Source organism: Rosa chinensis, chromosome 1 (assembly GCF_002994745.2).
Source record: "Rosa chinensis cultivar Old Blush chromosome 1, RchiOBHm-V2, whole genome shotgun sequence".
Taxonomy (NCBI): Eukaryota; Viridiplantae; Streptophyta; class Magnoliopsida; order Rosales; family Rosaceae; genus Rosa; species Rosa chinensis.
Genome location: NC_037088.1, coordinates 54305430 through 54325196, shown reverse-complemented (window position 1 = coordinate 54325196; position 19767 = coordinate 54305430). Strand labels below are relative to the sequence as shown.

General features: G+C 33.7%; 2 protein-coding genes and 1 long non-coding RNA gene across 9 annotated transcripts in view; 1 reads left to right on the top strand and 2 right to left on the bottom strand.

Moving 5' to 3' along the window:
* LOC112182344 overlaps positions 1-19767 on the bottom strand; it is a 51749-nt gene that overhangs the window by 16358 nt on the left and 15624 nt on the right. The gene's annotated exons all lie outside the window — the stretch shown is intronic.
* On the bottom strand, positions 3719-12853 carry LOC121052693. 2 transcript variants are annotated; one of them, XR_005809808.1, is made up of 13 exons: positions 12685-12853; positions 12406-12477; positions 11796-11845; positions 11142-11201; positions 8383-8430; positions 7109-7181; positions 6468-6537; positions 5756-5809; positions 5067-5294; positions 4812-4870; positions 4578-4666; positions 4233-4374; positions 3719-4136 (listed from the first exon to the last, which is right to left on the bottom strand). It is a non-coding gene; the product is annotated as an uncharacterized LOC121052693 (long non-coding RNA). The 2 variants fall into 2 exon arrangements; XR_005809810.1 differs by lacking the exon at positions 12406-12477.
* Positions 13099-18819, top strand: LOC112169823 (apoptosis inhibitor 5-like protein API5). 3 transcript variants are annotated; one of them, XM_040518103.1, is made up of 14 exons: positions 13099-13252; positions 13332-13427; positions 13508-13684; positions 13920-14019; positions 14124-14192; positions 14770-14867; positions 14987-15061; positions 15316-15465; positions 15900-15965; positions 16065-16112; positions 16776-16886; positions 17015-17080; positions 17175-17278; positions 17699-18819. In XM_040518103.1, exons 2-14 carry the CDS (start codon positions 13350-13352, stop codon positions 18666-18668), a joined length of 2112 nt encoding a protein of 703 aa, XP_040374037.1. In that variant the 5' UTR covers positions 13099-13252; positions 13332-13349; the 3' UTR covers positions 18669-18819. The 3 variants fall into 3 exon arrangements, with proteins under 3 accessions (XP_040374037.1, XP_040374038.1, XP_040374042.1); XM_040518104.1 differs by having other exon boundaries at positions 13100-13256; XM_040518108.1 differs by having other exon boundaries at positions 13137-13200.

Sequence of the window (19767 nt, the reverse complement as noted above, 5' to 3'; positions counted from 1 at the left end):
CTAAATCTATTATTATTGGAGTATATGCTTATACTCATATGGACTACTGTCCTAGACTCAAATTGAGTATATAATTTTGACATTTGTTTTCAGTGTCAAACAATAATATGAACAACGTGTTCATTAATAAATTCAATTTGAACCATGAATGTTTATAATAAATATAATGACAAACATAGTTGTCTTGCATGCATATAATGCAACTATGGACATGATCCATTGCAATTGTTGATAATTTTTCACAATTGATGCTTCTAAAAGCTAAGGTAACAATCATCTCAAGAGCTGCAGATCTTGATTGATGGCCGACTCCAATTGAGCTCATATTATGTTACATATGTGGAATGCATTGCATATATTTGGTGATGAAATTTTCATCTAAATTAAGTTGTATTAATCAACTATGAGTATACTACTGTATACTATATCATGAATTAAAATTTTCATTAAGCCAAATAAATTTATTTTGGCGTGACTAATGTGTCATTACAATGTCATGTAGACTCATCTACATACATACTCTACATTGTTGTTTAATACAACAATAATTGCAAACTTTCCTAACGAGGATATTATAATTTGGCGAGTTGTCACTTTAATGGGACAATCCTCCCGCCATTAAGGGGAGCAATATCGTTTATGAAAAACGACATGAATTGGTGTGTAATATCTATTCACCATGTCTCATTTTAATTTTGAGAAAAAATCTCAATTCATTATCTTCTTCACCTAAAAATTGGTTTGGGCCCGCCACCCACCAATAGATTTTCAATCCAATATTTATGAACACATATTTTTGTGTGGTCAAATCTGATAGTCTTCCCGCCGTTAGGGGGAGGAAAGACTAATGTAACGGCGTGAATTATGTGGGATATATCCACTAAGTCCAATGTTTTAATCTCCCTTTAAAGGAATATTATACAAGCCCTATAACACTCTTCATGAGATTATACAAATATCCACATTCTCTAATTAATTTGTCCTAAAGAGACAATACATTCCTAAAAGAGGAATGAGTATTTGATATCAACAAAGCTTATTATAGCTAATGCATGCATATATGAATGTGTGAGATCGAAATTTGATGATATCTCATCTATAGTAGCGCTACTGAAAATCATCAGGGGCTGTATACTATACCACGTTTCGATGTGTACGTCGACAAATTATAATATTGGCCAAATTGGAAAGAGGCAATTCCAATGAATTTGATTATTGGAAACGTGATGAAATATTTGGACTTTATAACCCCTAAAATATAAGAGGGTGTTCATTCCATTGAATTAAAATCACTATGACACAAGTCTCTTTACAGAGACATGGGCTTATCATTCTTCTCCAAGCGACAACTTTTCTATAAGTACAGTGTTATATTGACGAGAGACTTATGGCATGTTGTCTTGGCTAATATGAAGATCTTAAAGGAAAATTGCTAAAAGCAAATCCCCAAATCCTATGTGTCATTATAAGCATATTGCTTAATCAAATCCTTGACCGATTCATATTGCCAAAGGCAAGTCCATTAATGAATGAGCTTAAAGCTCACTCATGGAATCAAAAGTTTAAAGCTCATACATACTCATTCAATTACGGTCAAAGTGACTTATTGCCTCAATGAGTACTATGACAAGACTACGAAATCGAATTCGAATCATGCTCACAATGTTGCAACATATTCTAACTTTCGCGAAGTTATGAATTTGTCTAGAGCTCATATTGAGCTTATATGAAATTATCAATTACACTAATTGATATTTATGGCTAAGTATGCCATACATAAATTTCAATGCTCGGAATATTGTATAAAGGTAAATGTGTCAATTGTTATTCCTTTATATTGTTATTCTTTTCTAATATCTTTATCTATAATTTGAGCATATGAAATTGGTTTTACTTGAGGTAAGAATTATTATCATAGTTTATTGGTAATGTCCTAACTTTTGCAGGAATTGCAATTCATGATGAGTCCCCTTTATGCAAAGCACACATAGTCTCACCTATGTGATCGACACACCATATCTAATATACATGGTGCATGTATTTTATTATATACATGATTGAAGCTTGCAACAATCAGGGGGAGATTCTCATCAGGGGGAGCATTCAAAATTATGCTACCTAGGACATATGCGCGTTGTACTCTTTTTCTCCTTCGACCAGGGTTGTTTTTGTCCCACTGGGTTTTTGTTACCTGGCAAGGTTTTTGACGAGGCAACATTAAGCGCGTCCAACACCATATCATTTAGTGGTGGACATCCAAGGGGGAGTGTTATAAATATTATATAAATGTGGTTGTCCACTGTAAATACTCATTAATTATGTCCTTATGATGTAAACACTACTCCTATATAAAGGGGTCTAATGAGAATAAACTAGACACTTCTACCTCCTCCATACTCTGTTTCTCTTTTCTATCTCTACATTTTTCTCTAGTTTATAACACTATGGATTTTATTGTTTTTTCATGTCTAACTAGCCCTTTAACATGTGCTCCGCACATGGCAATTGGCTTTTATTTTGATTTTTTTAATTTAAAAAAGTTATCTTTCCTGATATTTGGGAAGTTTCTCCTTTTTTAATGGGAAGTATTGCAAATTTTTGAAATATGACACAGTAATTGACTATCTTACCCTCATATAGAAATAATTTATTTATTAATATCTATATTATGTGAGGACAAATATGGTAGTTCAAAAATTTAACCATTCCTTTGAGAATTGGCTTAATTATATAAGATTTAGCTAACAAAGTCTTTTCTTTTAAATATAACTAGATGCCCCACACACTATGTGTGTGAAAATTGAATTTTTTTATTAATAGGGAGTGAGAAGTTATTTACAGGAGTAGGTTTTATTGTTTTTTATTAATTTTTCTGTTAGATAAGAATTGACATAAACACCCCTCTGCTATTATTAACAGTATCAGATCCAGATATGTTCTCTGTTCCAGATAAGGGCGGAGTTCCACAGGCTCTGGCCCACTTATAGTCACGAGCAATGGTACCCGCGCTTTGCTGCGGGATTTGTTGTTGGTAATAATTTACAATAATGAAATATATAATTGAAATTATTTTTTTTTTGTAAAACGGGAAAAATGACTTTATTATTGATCAAACTGATAAAATACCATATATTACATCAATTGCAAAAGTATTTTTGTGAAGAGACACAAACTGTTCCTGACTGAATTGCTCTAGAAAGTACTTCCATATCATTTGATTCCTCCAAGCCCTTGATTTCCATTACCACATTGTTCTGTGATAGAATATGTATCCCTCTAGACAATCAGCTTTCTGTTTTAGCTGTGCAACAGTTGCATCCAGCGGCATTAGCAGTACCTCACCTGGACAGAACTCCCTTTTGAATTCAATTTTCTTATCAGTCAGACTTGATTTGGCAAACCAAAGTCATTAACTGCTCTTTCTCATCCCCAAATAGATATTCTTTTACAAAGTAGTTGGTGGCCAAGAAGAAGCCTCCACTTGATGTCTCGATGCATCAACTTTGGTTCAATGGAGTCGTGTAAATAAGCCAGACTGTAAAAAGTATATCTTGTGACTTGTTGAATAAGAACAACACGTTGGCATCAAAGGCAAAGTGAGATATCTATGGTGACGAATACCTCCATGATCGAAGTTACTACTCCAAGTTTCCATTGTTGACATACATGCAGTATATCTGAGATAAACATAACTCGCGATACCACGCTTTGCCGTAGGTAGTATAAATGCATTCTACTCATATAACAATTGTAAATTGCTTTTCTCCTAACTGAACTAACAACTAACAAAAATCAAACAAAGAGGATTCAAATAAGAAACCAACCCAAAATCAGAAAAGAACATTCAAAGGTTAAATATTCTGCCCCACTTCTAAATGAATTCTGTGTCACATTCTCACTTCCCATTCAGTGAAGATGACGACTCTTTTCAACTGATCCAATTGTTCATATGTGAAAATTTTCAAGTTAGGCACCTTCTTTTCCAAGCTCTTTAAAACCTCTGATAGTGTTTTGTAATCTAGTAACTCCTCTTGATTGTGTGTAGTCTATGATGGGGAAGCACACGGTTTCATTGAAACTGGTTCATTACACTCACTGTCCAATTCACCACCAAGGCAAGGAAAAAATATCCTTTCCTGATCAATGAAAGCAGAGGATATTAGTATTCATCATGGCACTGCATTTGACTTCAATATAGAGGAAATTAATATTAGTACAATTAAGTGTGGTACCTCAACGTGTGTTGGGGTTGGGTATTCAATCATTGATTCAAGTAGTTGAGAAGCTACATGATCAACCTGAGCAATCATGACTCCATGGGAAGCCTTGTGAATGGCTTCGAAGCTCTCAATTTTCACCAAAACTCTAATAGATCTGCAAACAATCTCAAAAGATAAAATCAATTTTATATAAATAGAAAGAATAGATCTTTCAAGATTAAAGAAAGCTATACATTAGCTGCTACATAATAGAAACCAAAGGCGTATTCCCAAAAAAAAAATTATAGAATTTTTTCTCCCTCTTCTCCTCTATGCAAAAATATGATACCAAGTATAAGATGATTTGTTATACCACACCTTCATTCTTAACAACTCATGGTCTTGGACAGGAAGGGAAGATCTCCACAGGGGATAACCCCCTTCAACTGTGATGATAGCAGCTTGGACTGCAGCGAAATTATTTAAACCTTTTAAAATGTATGCACTGAAGTCTCATGGGCTTTAAACATACTACTCAAAACTAATTGAAATAAATCCACCAAAAGAGACAATCAATATTTAGTACATTAGATAATAGTGTTCGAACAAAACCTCATTGTTAATTTCATACATTGGCAATCAGATCACTCCAGTTCTTCCAATTCGTCATACTGCATAAAAATTAGAGAACAAAACAACAATACTTTTTTAGTATAGTAATCGACCAAACTAATGCAGCAACTTTCTTTACATCATAAATGATATACTATTACCTCAGTTGTAGGAAAAGAGTCAGATGTGTAATTACTAAAAGATAAATTTGTGCTGCTTAGACTTAAAATTGCAATGATAAGCATAGACTTTGACCTCATCAAGATCAGTTCATCTTCTCTCCAAAGTAGAAGTATTCCTGTTTAGCCCCAACCTTTGAAATTCAGCTTCAAGTTTAGCCTCTATTTTACTCATCGAATCTGAACTTACATGAACTCTACCATCATACTTGGTTCATTTTCTGTTCAGGAGATTTGTTCTAATTCGAATATCAGTAACAATCATCATGTGATCCTCTGGTGTGCTGTTCCAAACAATAACCTCCTAACATAAAAAAAAAAAAAAAAAAAAAAAAAATAATAATAATAATAATAAAGGAGAAGCTGATAATGAATCTGAAAAGCATTTAGCTAACGTTTCCTTTAAAATATATATGAAGCCACAGCTGTGATTCTTTATACCGGAAGATACGTAACTATGTGATTACGTACCACTCTCCATTTCCTGCCCTACAATATTCCCGGAACTGTTGGCATTCAGATGATGTACTGAATACAAATTATACTGACAGATTCTTTTCAAATAATGATGAATGCAGAATGCCTATTATAGAAACCTTAGATACTGGTATATTGTCTACCGCTATCACTTGTAAATTTAGGGGTAGGTTTGTTTAATCAAAATCTAATGAAATGAGATAAAAAAAACCAACCTCTATTTCTCTGTTTAGCCAACACAAACAAAACAAAAGGTGCAAGCAAGCAATATAAAACAAAATGCCTCACCCTTGATTTTAAACTGTAGAGCTTTGACAATTTAGCTGCTGTTCCGTTTTAAACCTGCAGAAAAGAGGCCGGTCAGCTACAACCTTTGGTACTTCGTAATACAATTGGGGTATACTGCCTTTTACGTACAGAAATAAATTGAAAGTATTTTGTGAATTAAACAAAAAAGAATGAATCAGTGGTATCATTGCAATTTGAAAGAGGAGTTCCAATTAAATGTGCTGCTATCTAAGCATTTGTAGTACCCAACCAAACAAAAAAAAATTAACAAACAAAAAACAACAACAACAGAGCTGGAGGATAGAAGTTCTTAACAGTGGGATCCTTGTCTAAATATGAAAAGAGAAGAAAAGAAGAAAGAAAAAAAAGAGAAGAATGAATGTTCTGATATACATAACACAAAAGAAGGCTTAATTAACAAACTGCAAGCAAAGTTCTTTCATACTCGGCTTAAGAACACAAAGGAAAAAACCAAAACAATCAAAATGTTCAATGAAGATAAAGAAGTTTGGCACTCCAAAAAGCCTGTCCACTCACAATTGAACTGGTTATTTTATTTGTTTATGTGATGGTCCATAATTCCATATTCCAGCTGAAGATGTAAATTCCAACATTAAATAACAAAGATATCTATTACAGACATGAATGAAACATAAGAATAGTTTCACCGAAAAAAAGAAAAACAGAGGCAGTATAGAATAAAAATTAATACCTTTCAATTGACATGGTTCTATCAATAAAGAAACTCTGATTTGCAACTGGACTGGAACGTGAATGTCAACCTATTTGCAAAGTTTGGAAACAGTTAGTTCGGAACCATGGTCAGCACCAATACAAACCATATTAACATTTATAAAGTAGAAGTAAACATGGAATAAAAAACTGAGACATAAGAATAATCCAAAATATGATTAGCATCAATACAAACCGTATTAACATTTATAAAATCTATACCATGAATACAAACCATATTAACAATTCCAAAACCAAAAACAAACTGAGGTGAAGTACAAAATAAAAATTCAACTCTACTAAAGATAAATAAAAATGGGTTGGTTCCCCTGAATGAAAATTTTCACAAAACATGGGTATTCATTACCAAAGGCTTAAATCTTGTCCTCCTTTTTGCCTTTTTTTTTCCCTTTCGAAAAAAAGAAGAAAGAATTTAGAAACTCTATCTATATTACAGATTGGAAATGTAGCAACAAACAAACATAGGAATAAAGCAAACATTGTAAACAGAAAAACAAATCAAACCAAATCGAAAGTCAAAACATCAAGTAAAGGAATATATAGCATGCATCAACCATCAGAGCCCCATAAACAGAAAAATGAACCACTGAAAATTTTTACCTTCAGTCAACAGTGATGTCGATTCAATGTCTACAAAATCCGTAATCGTTGCCTCAGTATTCCTATAGCAGACCTGCATAAATAGACAAATTAGAGATGTTAAACAATTATCAATTGTTTATTGGCTCCAATCAAGATTGTTGAAATAAACATGGTGTTTTAAGGCAAGGACAGCTGAAAACACATTCCTACACTTATTTCTACATTTTGGGAGTTTGGTGCAGAACTCGAATTGTTAAATTAGAAAGCTGACATTTTAATTTCCAAAATTTTGAATGTTAACTATCTTTGTTCCACACCAACATACAGCAACAAACAACTTTCCAGAGTAAAAAGACCATAAGCATTTTCAGGGATTAATAATGATTATCAAAAGCTACTTAATGTCTGACTGTAGAACACGACGAAATCAAAACCTTAATGCGGAGTACTTGTTTTGATAAGACCACAGCAACAATATCAATAACATATCAACAAATACTAATTCTTTGTATTAATCTGTATTTGGAGTTCTTGTTTCCAGAGAAGAATACACACATGTAGAATTTAAAGAATGATATCGCAGAAACAGGCGATCAATGTTTTAACTTCTGACTTAAAGTCACAGGAACTAATGACTTTATGGATCAAAGGCAAGTAATCCAAAACAAAGCCAGCATCAAAAAACTTAACCCATCAGAAGCTAATCTTAAACTTAATAAGACAAAAAATGAGAACATCTTATTGAAGCTTGCATAAATTTCCTGAGTAATAAAAAAGAAACAAATGTGATTCAGATTGAAGAACCAAAACTCAACAATATTCATGTGGAAAAGCAAAAGAAAAAGGCTCAATTCATTGTATAATGAAAGGCTCAAAACAGGTGTAAAAAAACGTATAAAGTTTATAAATATGAATTTATTGCAGATTAATTTTAAGGTGTTCAAAAAAAAAAACAAAAAAAATGCTTAAGATCAAAATACTAACAGAATTTGGCAGAGAGCTAATACAAATCTAGAGTAAGGCAATCAAAGTTAATTAAGTATATGCATTTGTAAAATTGAGTTTAACATTAGACAGAGAGAGTGAAAACAGTTGAAACCAACTTAAATGGTTGATTTCAATAAGCAAGAGATGTTTTTTAAAATCCATTTGAAAATCATAACAACAATTTGAATAGACCAGGCCAATCAGAAATATCAATTCTTTATTACCAAAACTACTGAAAACAGTGATTTCTAATATCTAAAGCACACCAACTACATTTTGTATACAAAGAATTTGAAAATCTATACCTGAATGCAAGACAACTGAAGAACCCGCCTGCAAACTGTTCCTAAAATCTGCAAAATATAGTGGCAACAATCAGAGAATTTAATAATACCATCAGTATACACACTATAAACTAAGTGGAAAAATTATCTAATATAATTTTACAGTGTATAGCTGAATAACAATAAAAAAGTAAGATAACACTGATCGATAGACATAGGAACAGCAGCAGCAAAACAATGCTAAGATTCTTTTGCATAAAATCTGTAGAAGCCAAATAAAACAACAATGAAACATTGAAATTGATTGTTAAACTACAAACACTAATTTCAATACAAAGTTTCTGTATGCGAAAAAAGAAAAAGAAAAAGAAGTTAGTTTTGATATCAGAGGCCAGACAGAAATATTTGATTCATTTATTGTTCAGACTATACGAACATCGGAATTTTAGTTTGATCTTACAATTTATGATCAGTTTCCTTCCATACTCAATACATTGCCTATACTTAATTACTTTCAATCTATGATGGATATTAATTTTGACCATAGGTCGGATGCTAAAGGTACTGCAGAGTGGGCTGTAGACAACTGTACTATTGCCTAAACTTACATACGTAGTAACATAATTGCAATTTACTAAATGAACTAAAGTAATCGGACAATATGACAGATAAGGATGAAATTTCAATAAATGCTTATTATAGCATCAATTTCAGAATCATCAACTCCCATGCCTGATTTTATAATCAGTTTATAAAACTTATCTCACAATTTATAATCAGTTTCCTTCTATACTCAATAACTCATTGACTGATACAAATTGTGATAGACGACAATTGTAATCATTGACAGAGAAAAAGGCAAACTCAAATGGAACTAATTCAGATTGGATCAACAAAATGCAGAGGACACCAAAATGATTTAGCAGTGGGTGCCTATTTTAATATATTGGAGTCGACTAATACTATTTCGTAAAGATACTCTAGTTTGAATATACACAGTTGATCATTTCTGTTTAGGATAAATGCAGAAACTAAGCCTTAATGGGTGTGTAAAGGTATAGCTGCCAAACAAAAGAAAACAATTCATACTATGATTGTCCTATCCAAATTGATATACAAAATCATATCTAACTTCGTTAAATTGCAGACACAAAAACAAACTCGCATTATTAGGGAATTATGTACTTCAGTGCTTTCTAAATCAATTGCTAAATTCATAATTACGCTCTAGATCCAATTCCTCGGTGACTGCCTTTGTCCTAAACATCTTACCTCTTAAAGGAGCTATCTCCCTCACTCTCCACAACCTAGCTTAGGAAGTATATAAGAAAGTCAAATTATGGATCAATTCTTCAACTGTAGTTAATTGTGAATGAAAGCCTTTTTATAGTAGGATGTAAGATTAAGAGAAAAAGAGATCATAATAATGATAAAAAAAATGAGAAAAGAAAATCAAACGAAGATAGGAGATTAGAAGAAGGCACACTTGGTCTTCCCATACTTGTACCATCATTCGTTCAAAGATGCAGGGGTCCCTCTTAGAATTAAAATCTTTATTTTTATTAGTTGCTGAACTGAACTAAACTCAATAAATCCCCTTAAAGACAACACCATCATTCGTTCAAAGATGCGGGGGTCCCTCTTAGAATTAAAATCTTTATTTTTATTAGTTTCTGAACTGAACTAAACTCAATAAATCCCTTTAAAGACAATAACATTCTTTTACTTCCAGTAAAACCTGATCACCCAAAAACAGTAACACTTTTTTTCACAATTCTTCTACTTATTTTTATTATAAATTTTCTCTTATTGATAACTCTTCCTTTTTCTTCTTCACGGTTATATATAAAACTCACACAACAATATACCAGAGAGACTTTTCATTTTCCAATAAAAAACTTTCATATTAGTTGCATATTTTTCATTTCGGATATTCCTTGTTTCGTGATTTGCTGCCATGGATTGAAATATTTCAGCTCAAGAAAGCAACCACAATATCTTAAAAGCTGCGTTGAGAGGTACACCCCAAGATTGAAATAGGGCGAAAGGAATTGACAGACCGTGCACACATCCATACTCCAGGGTATGCAGCTCATAGGCAAGTATAATTCAAAAAACAACTATAGTCATGTATAACATGCAAGAAAACAAAAGACTCAGACCTCAAATTGCACCAAATTCATAAACAATACTTCCCACGTTTGAAATTTTTACAGAGATTTGTTTATAGCCATAGCAGAATCAAAGCCTAATAATAGTGAATAGTCCATGGAGATAACCATTCCTCAGATACTAAGGTCTTTTTCCACTTAATCGAAGCATGTAGTAAACACCAAGTAGCCATTATAATAGCAATTTGAAAACTAACAAAATCGTTTACACAAACCACCTTTAAAATCAAAAGCATAGATGGTGGCTCATTTTAAATCAGATTGGTTAACATTGATTGCTATTGATTTTCAAATGCCTAATGTTTAAAACACTAATATCTGAAGCTGCCATAAAATTTAGGCTAAGCAAATTATACCTAAAGCTTTAAAATTAGATAATGGAATCAGATTGGTTAACATTGATTGGCATTGACTGTCATATATCTACTATTTAAAACAGTAATGTCTAAAGCTGCCATAAAATTTAGACTAAGCAACTTATGTCTAAAGCTTTAAAATTAGATTACAATTGGAAAGCTTTCAAGTTATATATCTGGTACTATAATTAGGAATATGAATATATCATTATCACAAAATTGGGAATCATATTAAAATAGCAGAGGAGCTTACCTAAGCTCTGAGATTGTCTTGTAGAAATTGATATGCAAAATGACATTTAACCTTGTTAACCTGCAGGCAGGAAAACAGAGTCATATTTCCAAGTAATCAATCCTCAATATAAGAAAGTCAAATTTTCGATCACTCCTAATTACAGACCACTGAATGAAAATGAAAAAATGACAGAAGAAAATGAAAAAAAGACAGGATATTAGAAGAAGAGAGACCTCATCTTCTTATACTTCAACCATCATTCATTCAAACATGCACGGGTTAATCTTACAATCAAAATCTTTATTTATATTCTATTTGGACGTGGGACAACAATCTCAGTGAATTATAACCATATTTTCAAATCATTTCCATTTCTCACATGTACGTAGAATAGGTTGGACATTGTTGTTATTTTGGAAAACAGTTAAGTAAATACATCAAATGTATACAAACTGATCCGAAAAGTGCTAAACCCAAAATATTTTGAAATACGTAGATATAAAATTTATCAAATGTATCAGTTTTTATAATATTTGAAACAACTATACTCTTTCTTTCAGTGCAATTAGAAACAGAAACATAAGTTTATCACAAATTCAGGAGTACAAATAAAAAAAATAAAAAACTCACAGCTCAGAAAAGAAAAACCAAATCGGCTTAGAAACAACTAACCTTCTACTCAGATGATGACGTGAAAATTCCCTTTTGTGAACATCAGCTATCTGTGCAAAGCAAAGCAAACAATCACACCCAATCTCTCTATTTCTTTGTGGATCATTCTTCATAAGCTATCAATTTGAAACGGATAGCACAACCAAGCTTTAATAATTTCACAATGCATTCTGTTCTACAAACTTTTTAACTGATTCTACATGTAGTGGTCTAATTCTTTTTATTTGAAGAGCAATCAATACGTGTTCTTGTTAAAAAAGACCAAGTCCAAAGATTCAAACACATTTCTTAAGTTGCTACAATATTGTATGATACTACTTGCATTAAGCAGAGGTTTTTTTGACTACATCATCTTACTGACCTAGTGGTACTCAATTTTGTATCTGCGAAGTAGTAGTACTCCTACTTGCATTAAGTGGAGGTTTTCGGCTACATCCTCAATTTTGTATGTGCGAAGTAGTAGTACTCCAGTTTCTATATAAACAGCCCTTTAAAATGAACACTTATTGTCTCTAACCCATCTTTTGTCTAATATACAATATTCATAAGAGCAATGGCAATGGCAATGAAAGGAGATTTTACCAAACATATACCCAAATCAAACACACACCTCTTCCAAAACCCAGCAATCTCTTCGACCAAATTCTTCAACCTCTCCACTTCTTTCTCCTACCCCAACAATCTACCATCAAAATCAAAAACCTTACATCAAATCGAGAGGAATAGACCCTACAACTTCAAATCAAATTCAATGAACCAAGAAAAGCCCCAATTCAATCAACCAAGAAGACCCCCAACAAAAGTATCATCCCCCTAAAAAAGATCTAACAAAAGAAGAAAAAATCCAACAACAAACACCACAGAACGATTCAAACCACAAATCCAATACCTTGCAACTGGTCTTTTCTTTCTTCTCTCTTCTTTCCAGAGCTCATAGATCTTCTGCTTTCGTCTCTTCTATTCCTCTTTTCTCTCTGCTCTCTTCTTTCGCTTTTGTTCATCTTGATGGTCTTTTCTTTCTGCTCTCTTCTTTCCACGGCTCACAGATCTTCCGCTTTCGTCTCTTCTATTCCTCTTTTCTCTCTGCTCTCTTCTTTCGGTTCTGTTGATCTTGATGGACGCCACCCCGATCATTATCCCTATCCAACACAGAGAAGAGAAAGGACATAAATGACTTTTCGACCAGCTTGATATTCTCCTCAACAGTGAGGACACAAACGGCTTTTCCAACACTTCTTATGAACAGTGAAACAGTGTTATTCTCCCTTTATATATAGTATAATTGCCTCATTGGGCTGTCATTTTAGGCTCAAACATCTCTCATATTTGTTTATTGGTCAAACCCAGCAGCCATTTTCGTAAGGTGGAAACTCGCGGCTTCTTGGTCCAGTTACTTTCTCCTCTTGTGAGTCTCAAGCGAGACTTTCCCTCACTCCCGCCGACCAGTAGTAGTAGGAGTGGGTGAATACAAACCCTCCCAAAAACCTCCTTTCAATTTTTGATTTTTCCACAAGTTAACACATTCTTCTCGCTCAGCTTTTCAGCTCTCTAACAATGGCGGCGGCAGCAGCAGACGAGGCCATGCACATTGAGAAGCCCTACCTGTTCGGCGAGCGACTCAACAAGTCCCAGGTCCCCTTAATTTTCATGATTTTTTTTTTTTTTTTTGGATCAAGGGTTTTGGGGTTTCATTGTTTTGTTTGTGGTTTCAGAATATGAAAGACTACCAGGGGTTTACCAATGCGGCAAAGATGAGCCTGAAGTACAGGCAGCTCGCTGCACAGCTTATTCAGAGGGTGTTAGATTTCTTCCCCGAATTTTCTTCGTCGTCACCGGCAATAGATATTCACCTTGATTTAAGTGAAAGACAAGTAGAACAACAGCTGGGGGTTAGTTAATGTTTATATACACAACTTAAACAATAATCTGAGTGCTAATAGGTATATATGCTAACTGGAAATTATGGAATTCTTCTTTAGAAAACGTAATTGTGTCTTTTAATGGATCAATGTGTCATAGTTGAAGATATGTATATTATAATTGCTATATTACTGTTATTTACGTCTTATAAATTTTGCAATTCAGTTCTATATTTGCCTTTTTGATAATTCATGTAATGTGCAGGTTCGAGTGCAAGCTAGCGGGGGGCATCCCCTTTTCTTGAAGGACACCCGTGAATATATCTTGAAGATTGTACGCATTCTTGTGCAATCCCTACAAGCTGGTAATTTTTTTTTTTTTGGGTTATGGCAGGGGAACAGTTATTATCTAGGATGTATATCGAATGTTTTATATGACTTGATGTTCATATACGTTGATGCTTTTTAGATGAGTATGTCGAGCGTGATGCTGCGCGTAAGGCTCTTATGGCCCTTTTGAGGAGCCTGGATGTGAAAGGTAAATTTGGTCCGTTTCTGGAATATATATTGAATAAATTGGATATAAGCTACATCTTCAGATTGTAGGCTGAAGTTTGTATACATAGATTGCTTTTACTGACTCATTCATGGCCCTTGTAAGTTTAATAAATTATTTTAATCTCGTGGCCTGAGTTGCATTCTATACCAGTTTGGCCTAAGCTGAAAATAGTGGCTTAGGCTTGCCTTTTACTATGAGTTGATTCAGTAAAGTTGCCTCAGTAGGCACGGTTGTCCTTTCCTACCATACCAATTGTGAGTGAACTGTTATACCAATGTTTGAAGATGGGGTTTTTATTCTCCGCTGTTTTAACTTGTATTTTGGTGGGAAGATGAGAAGTTTATCTTCTAGTCTCTATACCTTGCTTCATAACTGTACTTAGCTTCATAGTATTTAAAGGATATTTTATAATACAAATGAGATTTTTAATGTTTCCCATTGGATATTCGTATAACTCTATAACCTAATCCACTTATGTCCATTCATCTACGTTTTCAATTATTGAAAATTCTCCAAATTGTCTTTCATGATAAACCTTGCCTTCTTGAATGTGCAGCTTCTTTTACAGCCTTGTTCAAGCACATCGGGACTGTTGATGACCCAAGCCAAGATGATGTTATTCGTGAGAAATTCCTAAGCTTTATCAGAGATAAGGTGAGAAAGTCACTATGAGTAATGCGCAATCAAATACTATGAGTGTTATCACGTGTCTCGTTATGTTAAACATATTTTATATATATATATATATATAATTTTTTTTTTTTCAACTGTAGGTATTTCCTATTAAAGCTGAAGTTCTGAAGCTTCAGGAGCAAATGGAGAGGCATATTACTTACTTGATAAAAAAGGTGTGTTCATGATATTTCAAGAAATTTCATGTGCAACTTTAGAGGTGCCGTTTCCTTCTTCGGTCTCGTGTGAAAGTCACATAGACCTTTTGATTGCCATGACGTCAGTTCAGTCTGAAATGTGGTCCTTTTTCCTTGTGTTACCTGTAGCAGTGAAAAAAAAACCATGTGAAAATTATGATATTTGAGTTTTATTTTACTTTTCTCCTTAAGGTTGTTAGATGTATGGCTAACTTGATCGAGTTCAATTGCAGATTCTAGAAGATGTAACTGGAGCAGAATTTAGAATGTTTATGGACTTCTTGAAAAGTTTGAACATTTTTGGGGAGAAAGCTCCGAAAAAATGCATGGTAGAACTAATTGGAATCGTTGAAGGACAGGCTGATTTAGATGCTCAGTTCAATGTAAGTTCTTGTTTAACCGTCTTGTTTTAAGGAATATGAAATAATAGCTACTAAGAAAGTTCACGATGCAAATTTTTCTCTCAATAAGTAATGTGGAAGGAGTGGTTTTTTATGGTGCTACTTAATCAGACCAATAATACCATAAGATGGTTGCCCTTATTTATCATCCTCAAGGGCAATGCATCGAATTAGATTAGGATTAGGAAAATACCAATTGGCTGCAGGAACTCCCTTGTCTTGATATCTTATAAATCATACTACTTTGTATGAATAGAAATAGAAGAAAAAGAAAATTGAGGCTGATGGAAGTACAGCAACATATTTTAGAACCATGCCTATTCTACTTTCTTTTCTGAAGACCGTAGTTGGTTGCCATTACGTTTTTTCTTTTTTGGTGCTTTTAACAAATTCAGTGCAAAACGGTTGGCATGCAGGTTTCAGATGCAGACCATATCGGCAGGTTGATATCTTACCTATTTATGGTCCTGCCATTTATTCTGGTGTGAACTCTACCATCATAAATTTTCCTTTATATTATTCTTGATGTTAAATGTTTCTGACAATCAACCCTGTTTATTCAATTCATATTTTCTATATAGGATGGTGCGTCAAGCAGCAAATTTCTCATCCTTCCTGTTTTGGATAAGGTAACATCTACACTCAACTCCCTGGCATATACTCTTTGAGCATGCATGTCAAGTTTCTTGGCTGAGCATTTTATTAGTCTAGTTTTCATAGATTGAGGTCAAGGTAAAAAAGTCTGTATCTAAATACACACACATATGTTATTTGTGAGATCAATTTACCATACTATGGCTCCGTATACACATGGTATACTAACAAAAGCTTGTATTATTTGAGCATTGTATCAATATTACTTCATGTTTGTGCTTCCATACTCAATTACTTGAATAAAATTTGGATCAAATAGTTTATGTTATTTTCCATATCAAGCCAAAAGTTTTCATATATACACAAGTCATAGCATCTTCTTTGTGTCATATTCCTTTTTTGCTACTCTTTAGTTTGGAGTACTTAGACAGGGTTGCTAAATTCTGAAGTGAAAACAGACAATACGGTGAATAGGAATAGGAATAGGAAAATAATCTGCCGAATATAATAGTACCTCTAATGATAAAATAAGTAAACACATCTCACTTTTTTGTAGTATTTTTTTTTATAATTTTTTTTAATAGAATACTCAACATTGTTTCTTTTATCTCTGATGCTCTTTATGGTCTTTTTTTTTTTTTCTGGTTCTCCAATGGCAAACCTAAGATGACCATTCTGACATTATTTTTCTCTATCAGCTTCCAAATGAACGAAGGCTAGAATTGCTCAAGGCCCTCGCAGAAGTTGCACCATTCACCACACCAGAAGATTCACGTCATATTCTTCCGTCTGTGGTTCAGCCTGTAAAGGTATATTAAAACTTGAACTTTGATGATTTATGCTCGATTTTTTTAATCCATAATCATATAGATAATATTCTTTTGTGGAGATATTTTGATAGCAATTATCTTTAAAAGGTATGTTTTATGATGTGCAGCAAACTGAAAAGCCGAATACCACGACTCAGTGGCGAACCTCCAATGACATATTGGCAATGACTAAGGTGAAGGGAATGAAATGTCCAAGAGTTTTGGAATACATGGTTATGAATACAAGAACATTCTAACTGATCTTTGAATAATTTTAAAAATCTTTAGGTACTGCTTTCAAAAGAACCTTCATTTATTGGAGACAAGAGCCTCAACTTGTCTTGGAAAGAACTGCCTAAAGCTGCTGTGCCTTCTAACAGACTGGCCAAAAGGTAAGGCTTATGAAATTTCATTTCAGCAAATACTTTTAGCATCTTTAAAGCCTCTAAATACCGCTGTCACCAAGAGAAACCAGATCCTTTTTCTAGTCAAACACACAAAACATAATGTAAAGCATACTGTATGTAGATGAAAGCTTTACATGGTATGCTTTAAAATTATGGGATATCTTAATCTATGCATCTTCTTATGGAAAATCCATTTGGACCAAGTGCTTTGCCTGTATGTGTTCTTTGTTGCCCATTACATATTCATTTTGTATTGTAAATGCCTGATGAGCAAGATGGATACCATATGTTTATGACAACCACTTTAGTGAAAAAAACCGACATGCTAATGACTTTCTGGTGACTTAATAATTTCAGTTCAGCTTGTGTTCTGTGTTCTGAATAAATTATTGGATTTATAAACAGATTCAAAGGGACTAGTACAGCGGCTGTTATTGGAAGTCATGAAGTGTATCTAGTAGCAGAAAGCAGGTCATCATCATCTGAAGAAGGTGAAAAAGGACGTATTAAGTCTGGAAATGCGGATAAACTACGAGTGATAAACGATTATATTGTTGCTGCTTTGGCTGGAAACAGTGGAGAGTCGATAAAGATGATTGAGGAGGCACAAAAAGCAGTGGGAGAAGAAAATGATATATATAAAGTACAGACGGCATGTGAGCAATATATTACTGAATGGAAGGGGAGACCAGGGAATAAAGACAAAGGATTCCCAGCTAGAGTTACCCTTTGCGGGTGGTATGGATCAGAATTTGTGATTGTTGTGGTGGGATGGGAGAAAAAGGTGGAAAAAAACAAGGATGTTTTAGTAGCAACTGGGAGCGGACAGGAATATGTTGAAGAATATGTAAATGATCAATTGAGAGGGAACAAGTTTAATGGTGATCAAGATTACTTAGATTGTTTGTGTACAGGGGTTGCGTATTCATGCATGCGCACATCATGGAGTGGGGGCATTATCAAGGCCGCTGTGGTCCCTATGGGAGGCAAAGTAGAACTTTTGTGGCTCTCACATGCATTAGCAGCCCTCTGGTTATATCATCATGATCTTAAAAATTATTGGGACAAGAGTTTGTTGTGTGTGAGTAGGGGCTTCAGATATTCACACAAGCGCGAGATAGATTTAAAGCATAAGATTGTAGGGCATGTGGGAACAGTAGTGGCATTCCATGTGTTAGGTGTTAGCACTGACTATATAGTTAGGGTAATAGAATTTCCTACTATTGATGCCAAGGGGGCTGCATTCCGTACTTTGGCAGTTCAGTTTCTTCAAGAGAAAGACAAGTTTAATGTCTACATACCCACAGCTGATGCCATTAAATTGGTTAGCAAGGAGTTCGAAACTATAATTCCAGAATCTGATGACTTTTTGTAGAGTTCTTTCTGCTCAACTCTTTTTACTCTTTTTTCTTCAAAACATGCTCTTTTTTGGTGGTATACTTTGCTCTTCTTTGCATCATTGATTGTACCAAATGATATATGATAAAATCAGAAATCAAGGGTGATGTAAATGCAGATGTTTCTCATACGTTTAAATTTACCATAGATAAATGATTCTCTTACCATAACTGATGGAATTTTGCCTTTAACTAATGCTTGGATACCATAAGTGTTATCTCTTTCTTAAGCTATAGCTTTAGCCATGTCTATCTTGATCAATTTAACATTTCCCCCATTGAGGAGGAGATATTGGATTCCTTCTAAGAGTAAGAAAGAAAGATAAAGCTTCAAATTTACCTTTGACCTGGAGTCACAGTAGTGGTGGACTTAGTTGTCTCTTTGAGGCATTTTGTCCAACACATTGCACTCAATTCTTAAGAAATAAAACCAAGATTAAAATTAACAATTAGTTTCAAACTATATGAGCCAGAGCAACTCCAATATTATCCTCCTTATTTTCATCAAAAAAAAAAAAAAATTATCCTTATTTAAAGGAGCAATAGCACTACTTGAGGAAATTGGAGTTCAATGAAAAGTTACTAGCAATGCTTAATTTTGCAGTTTAACTCTTGAAACCCTTTTAGTAAAAACAATTTAAAACCAACTCCCAAATAGATAACATAAAATAACACTGAAACTCAAATCTTGAATATCAAATTATCTTTCTATTAACACATCTGAAAGATAGTCATCAGAGCAATCTAGACAAATGAACTGAAATAGAGTACAAGTAGGTTAATATGTAACATACAAAGAAGATAGACATGGTGGTCACTATGCCTCGACTGCTACGCAGCTCGACCTCATCTACTCTGTAGATTGGGCATGAAAAACCGAGAAAACCAGGGAAAAGTAATTAAAAACAGTTAGACTGACTGGATGAAAATAAATGATTTCAAAGGAATTAAAAGAAAATTTAATGCTTTCCCATTTCATTATCTTAAAAACCAGGCACGCAGTAAGGTCTCGTGAAATACTCTTAATCTCTTTATTGAAATCTCAAAATCCTTTCAAACACTCCCATAAAGAAATAT